At 41.5% G+C, this 7,013-nt stretch overlaps 1 protein-coding gene across 2 annotated transcripts; it reads left to right on the top strand.

Moving 5' to 3' along the window:
- Positions 1 to 712: 712 nt before the first annotated feature.
- Positions 713 to 6,183, top strand: LOC111832946 (rho-related GTP-binding protein RhoH-like). 2 transcript variants are annotated; one of them, XM_023790752.2, is made up of 3 exons: positions 713 to 1,019; positions 1,993 to 2,095; positions 4,208 to 6,183. In XM_023790752.2, the coding sequence occupies exon 3, from the start codon at positions 4,445 to 4,447 to the stop codon at positions 5,030 to 5,032; it is 588 nt and encodes a 195-aa protein (XP_023646520.1). In that variant the 5' UTR covers positions 713 to 1,019; positions 1,993 to 2,095; positions 4,208 to 4,444; the 3' UTR covers positions 5,033 to 6,183. The 2 variants fall into 2 exon arrangements, with proteins under 2 accessions (XP_023646520.1, XP_023646530.1); XM_023790762.2 differs by lacking the exon at positions 1,993 to 2,095.
- Positions 6,184 to 7,013: the final 830 nt, after the last annotated feature.

Below are 7,013 nucleotides of genomic sequence, written 5' to 3'. Positions count from 1 at the left end.
AAATTCATATAAACGCCACCAGCTTCTCTGTGTATGTAAGCAGTGCCCGTGACGTTTTTCTACGTTATCACACGTGTTTGCCGTTATAATCTCCGTGAGGCTCTGGAGATAAGTAATGATGAACTCGTCAGTCGACAGACATCGTAACCACACTCATGGGAGTTTGAGCCTACATCCGGCCTCCTGAAGTAAAGTACCTCAAAGTTCACCGAAGCTGGCTTCCCCTCACGTTCGGTGGCTGCACAGAGCTGCTGATAGTGCCCTTTGATTACCGCTGTAAACTGACCCGCCCTGCCTTCGCCTAAAATTGCATCTATATATATACGGTAATGGAGGCAAATGGCGCAACTATAGGTGGCGCAAAGGACTGATACTGACATACTGTCAATGAAAAAAATTGCCATCACCGAAGCAAAAGAAACAGTCTGCGCGTTAAAGAATTTTTACGACCAAAGTAAACATAAATTTTCATACAATACGAAACTAAGTATATGATTATAGTTTAGTCAAATATGAATGTTTTTCATATATATTCTTTTTACCCATATACTGGCCTATGTGACCCAGCAATATAATAACGATACACGCTTTGGATTGTTATAAAAAATTTGCAGAGAATACAGTCACGTGTCAGAAAATATAGAGAGATACGGATAAAACCCAAGGCAGGTTAACTTAGTGAGTACAGGGCAAAAAGTGATGTAACAGCAGAGCAAAAATGTTTTCTCGTGGTTTGTTCTCGTCTCGCCGGAACTTACTACAGAATTAAGGTGAGGCATGATTTGCAACACCTGCCTCATAACTAAAGAATCCATACACGAAGCAGAAAAAAACATACATATGGAGAAAAGTGAAGTGTCTCACTGGTTATCACCAGCGCAGATATCACTAAGTGGTGAAGGTTTCCGAGGTCATTAATGACTCCGCGCTAATGATAAGCTCACTCAGCAAATCTCGGCGTCCAGAAAGCACAGGCAACGCGCCGTAGGTCAGCCCAGGCACGTTATTCACCAATTAAAGTAAGTAGTTTATTGGTTTGTTTTATTTCCTTTGCAGGGTGGCAGTCGTGTCTTCTGTATCTGTGGAATTACCCCTGATATGACACCTGCTAAACTGTGCCTCGCGTCTTTCTAACCATTATAGCCTACCATAGCATTTTTACATTCTTGTTTGAATGCAAGTGCTATAATTCTGTCCAAGTAGCAACACTTTGCATAGTAGCATAATAAATGTCAGTAACCTTAGGAATAAAATGTGAAACAATGATTAATAATGTAGGGCTAATTTACAAACCTGTGCCTATATTTTTTATGGAAATGCCTATTAAGGGGCGAATCGTTTTTATATTGATTCTTCAGTAACTTTCACCTGCGGCCAAATGATGTCTGAAACCGAAACCGACTCCGCTGCAATAAATTTAAAATACGAAGTGTTTTTATATAACCAATCGCTTGCTTATATATGAAAAAGTTGCGTGTTATATTATGTACGTGTGATTTACTGGCGTACCATGAAACTTGTATTTTCCGTAATGTATACAGAAAAGGTAATATTTTCCTTTGACTCATCGTTTCCCTACAGTAAACTGCAATAAACGATGTAAAAGTCGATATATTTTCCAACCCCCTAAAAATAAAAAAAACAATGAGTTTTATATCTGGAGACTCCCTTAACTTTTGTCAGTCTTTTTAATTCATGGTCTTTTCTTGTACGTTTTAAACATCATTACAAAAAATATAATAAAAAGACTATTACACCACTAGGCCTAAATGTGGCGGAAGTAAGAAATAAGCATTTTGTGGAAAGTTTTTGGTGCGTATCTATGCACCGTAACATGAAGGACGAATTCGCCCTCATGATATTTTTAAATGAGCGCTTCTTCTTTCAAGGAAAACGTAAAATACATCGTGTCCGGAAACACATTAAAAACGCTTATAAACCGAAAAGTCGCGGTAGAAAGTGCGAAATCTTATAGCATCGCGATGTCCGCAGTTCCCCAGAAATGAACGGATGTCTCAGAAAGGAACTCCCCATCTGCAGCCGCTGGTAATCGACGGGCCGCTGCGCTGAGACGCGGAGCTTCTCGCCCGTGCAGGTAAGGCGCTGACCCGGCTCCCTAACCGGGCTGCGGATCCGTTTTCGTGGGCTTTGCTATTCTCTATGAAACACTTCTTAAAAATAAGACCATGACGTTTAATCGCATAATAACACCTGCAGATCACCGTCCGAGTAGCCTTTTCTTGTTATCGTTTGAAAAATTATATAAAATATAATTCAACAACTCGAATGTAGTTGGGTAATTACTGCACTGGAACTTAATGAATATGTAATAACTACGTGTTGTAACAGGCTGTAGCTAGAATTTAAACTTTTTTTTTTAACTGCATGTATCATCTGTACATTTATACAATGGGAAATTAAATACAATTTATATTGAAACTTCCTTTGAATTAAAACATTTAAAATCTATATTCCTGTGTTCTTTACCCTTTGAAGTTTCCTCTAGATGAAACATTTAATCTTTCATCATAAAAAGATGTGGCTTCATTGTGATCATTCTTTGTGCCTCTTTGCTCACTAAAGGCAGAAAAAGATGTTTAGACTTTACAAATAGCGACCAGTCTGTCAAATGTTACTGAACCCACAGACAAAATAATAGTATAATTCTTATTATTGTTTTTATTGTTTTGTTATTGTACTGATTGAATTATTTGGTACCTTTTTGCGTAGTTTTAATACTTAAGTCACATGGTAGGGGACTTTTATTAATAGAACTGTTAATTTACAAATTCTAACATTTGCCTCATTCGATATTTACGTCTTTCACATAAAACACAGACTTGTGCTTGCTCATTTTCCACTTAAAGAATTAGGTGACCTTGCCTAAAAATGCCACATAGATGTTTCTGATATTACACACACACAACCCTTAAAAACCAGACACACAAAGGGTCCCCTGAACTTCAGGCGAACAAAATCGCTGAATTAACATGTCTGTCTCACAGGAGCATAATGCAACAATAATGTTTTGGATACGGCTGGTGATTGCTGGATGCTCGACTCGGAGGATTGTCGAATCAGTTGAAAGCTTGCATACTTGCAAGCATGAATTTTCAAGCTTATTTTGAAACCATAATCATCGGGCCCAGCCGAGAAGAATCATCCTTTAGATCGGCTGATAGTCAGCCATCATGATCATTGGCCCGGTCGCTCGGCCTGTCAGGCGCTTTGGAAAAGGCCATAACCCTAATTTAACGAATGTAATACAGAAGCAAGATCTAAATCCCTGAATCAGTCACAAAATTGCTGTAGCTGTGAAACTGGATGGTTACCACACACCCATATCTGATTTTAGAACTTCAAATATGCATTCTTTTTACAAATCCCTGAAAGTATCTAGAGGTGTTCCACAATGTGTTTTAGCTCACGCATTGAACATTAAGTGAGATCTTACACAATGAAATATGTTGGTCAGGGTTTTGTGCCATTCTTGTTGTGCTTTTCGAGAGAGACCGTCAATGCAAGACTTCATACCTGCCCGAATGAAGAATTATCTGCGTCGCACCAAGTCTTAGATGACTACGATGAATATTTTCACTACACTGTGTCTTTTTTCGAACCAACATCACCCCACCGTAATAGAGGCAGCTACGCATGACAGGTCGCTCGCATTGCTGTTGTTCTTGACCGATGCGCCGTATGTTTGATGCTCTAGTAGACTGAACTGCAGGGGAGCCAGAAAGACTTTGGTGTCTCAGGGGCTTCAAAGGGTGAGACCACACCACTTCCTTTGCTGAGTTAACAAGCTTAGTGGGTGTCAAGCTACCAGCTACAGGTCAGTCAGCAAGCATACGGCGTATAGGCATGAGAGGAACTCATCTTCGAGAATGAATTTGCTTGGCTAGAAAAGCCAATGTTGTCTTGCTTTGTTAGAAGTTGTTGTGCAGCTCCTGCTCCAGCCCCACCTGCCCAGGTAACTGGGAACCGCTGGAAGCTCAGCCTATCCTCTGTAGTGCCTACTGGGCTCCTTGACCACGCGTATGTTTGTAATGTGCTTTTTGCCTCGATTGTACGTCACTTTGAACAAAAGCATCTACTAAATAGAATATATGTAAGTTTAATGCATGGAATCACAGTTGTTTTCTATGTCTGGATCGTTTCCGACTTTACGATGTTCTTATCCGCCATCGATTTATCTCCATCACAGGTTATCAAATGCAGCAGAAACATCACTGATAGGCTTCCGTTGCAGCAGTGCGGCATGGAGAAACAGTGACCATCTGGAGAACTTTATCAGCTGGAGTGGGGTGATGCAGCCATCTGCTCTTCTTCTGCCGCGCAGGAAGTAAAACAGACAACCTTTTGATGCCTTCTGACCGTCTTTCCTGTCTGTGAGCACAAGTACGCAGCCGGATTCTCTTGACAGACCGAAATATTAGCGAAAATGAACGAGGCCAACGGGATCCAGCTGAAGTGCGTGTTGGTGGGGGATACGGCCGTGGGGAAGACCGCGCTACTGGTGCGCTTCAGCTCGGAGACGTTCCCGGACAGCTACAAGCCGACCGTCTACGAGAACATGGGCGTGGAGGTCTTCATGGACGGCGTTCCGATCAACCTCGGCCTCTGGGACACGGCCGGAGCCGACAGCTTCCGGCAGATCCGTCCTATGTCCTACCTCCAAGCCGACGTGGTGCTCCTCTGCTACTCAGTGGCCAACCACAGCTCCTTCGCCAACGTGCGGCACAAGTGGATCGGCGAGGTGCGACAGCACCTCCCAGAGGTGCCCGTGCTGGTGGTGGCGACGCAGACGGACCAGCGCGAGGCGGGCGCGCACCGCGCCAGCTGCACGTCCTCCGCTGAGGGCAAGAAGCTGGCGCACGACATCCAGGCCAGGGGCTACCTGGAGTGCTCGGCGCTCAGCAACCGGGGCGTGCAGCAGGTGTTTGAGTGCGCCGTGCGGACCGCCATCAAGCAGACCAAGAGGCGACCACACAGGAGACTCTTGGATATAAACGCTTGCAGGATGTTCTAGCTTCCATTTTTCTAGAAATGGTCTCTTTACTTTGTTTTCAAAAATGTTCTAAAGGTGCTTTTCCTAAATTCTGGACAGCAACACGAATAACTTGAAATGCTCCACGAGGGTTTTTAATGCAAACACGCGGAAGGAGACTTTCTCATGCTTTCGAATATTGAAGCGGATCTAACATTCTTGAGATGTGCCGGTCGTGTTTTGTTGCAATGTAATGCTCAGCCGTTGCGCTAGATGCTGTGTACGGAGTCCAAAATCCACTTAAGAGAGCTAAATACTGTCATTTTGGTCATTATTGGGCCCACTGTGTTATTTTGTTGCACCATTAACGTTTGAACGTTCTGTGACGGGATATTCCAGGTTGTAGAGTAGTAGCTTGCCACAAATATAAAAAGTAGAACCGCCACAGGTTGTATAAGTATGATTAGTTAACAACAACAACACTCATTGGCATGTATATGAAGTGGGACTTATTCCTGTATGTAGGAATTAAATACTAATAGTAATATAGGAGTTTTATTTAGGAACATTTTTAATTTTATTTTTAATTTGCTATGTGAATATGTTTGGCTGATGATTGGAGTTGGTACAATAAAAAGTCCAATCTCAAATATTATTTAAAAACGCAGTTTCAACACAGTAAATATTAGAATGTACATAGTGTTTTGAGGGCCATTCTGCTTTTATTCATTTTTATAATTAATTTATTCGCATCAGTAAGAGGCTGTCGTTTGATTCGCCAATCCACGTCACCAAGCACATGGTGGACGCTGAATAAATGGGGGCACAGACACCCCTGGATCTTGTATTGACGGACGTCCAATTAACGCGCAAATCCTTAAGGGCTCCAAAGTTTAACAGAACCGTAATCTGCTGAGCCAGGTGATGGGTGAGCAGGAAAAATGTAATTCTTTCAACATAAACATATTTATATGTTTTCTTTGTTCAACATATATTCCCATTAAATAGTGTAAAGCTGTCACAAATTTTGTTTGGATCCAAAAGACAATCAACAATAAATTTGATCTATATCTGAATTATCGTTATGCAGTATATAGAGTAAATCTACATTTATCTAATAAAGAATTTTCGAAGCAACTTAAAATTGGCTATAGTGTTTTAACAATGTCAAAATAAATTTTTGCTTAAGTTTACGTGTAGTTTAGATGGTTTTGTTTTTCATAAAAAACTGAAGGGGGGGGGGGGTATCGCTTGTTGGGTTCCAGTCTTTTGCATTATTTTATGGTCTGTCGGACGTGTCCTGCTGCCTTCACCTCCATTAGCTAATGTTTGTGCTCTTTAAATAGTATAATTTACATAAATGTAGCTACTGCAATCCTCCGGTAAGAATCTGCGGCTGGAAGGTGGATGGACAGAAAAATGAAGCTTATTTACATGGAAATGCTGTAGAAAATACTGTATATTGCGTGTAAAAGTAACCTGCAATACAACAGAATCTGTAAATGCCACTGTTACGTTTTTATCAAAGTTCAAAGGTCTTTATCAGATGCAGTCGTACTCGTACAACATACAGTGAAATGCTTGTTTGACGAATGCTGTATAGAGACCATGGTTGCTGAATGTTCAGCTTGAAAGAAAAAGTTGGCAGTGTATTGCTGGTTCAGTTTATATGTCGACATAATCTTTTTAATCTTTTTTATTTTTCAGAAAGGGTAGCATGGAAGTCTTGTCGGTACCTAAGTTATGTTTTTTAGAGAATAACACATTAAAGCTTGACTGGGATTCTCTGTCATTTGGCAGAGGAGAACTGTCCTGAATTTACATGCCAGCAAAGTGAGCTGGAAGTCGAACTGGGAGGAATAGACACAGACTGGGAGGAATAGACACAGAGTCGCTGATACAGCAGATCTGACCTTCCCGGTGAAGGTCATCATGGAAACCAGGCAGGACTTGGGTACGAAATCCCTCCAAAAACCAGTAATATCCCCTAAATGCAAAGTCTGATCTCACTTTGGTGAGTGTA

The sequence above is a fragment of the Paramormyrops kingsleyae genome, chromosome 12 (genome assembly GCF_048594095.1).
Source record: "Paramormyrops kingsleyae isolate MSU_618 chromosome 12, PKINGS_0.4, whole genome shotgun sequence".
Classification (NCBI taxonomy): Eukaryota; Metazoa; Chordata; class Actinopteri; order Osteoglossiformes; family Mormyridae; genus Paramormyrops; species Paramormyrops kingsleyae.
Note: the sequence above shows the minus strand (reverse complement) of the source record. Positions and strands in the feature narration are given on the sequence as shown.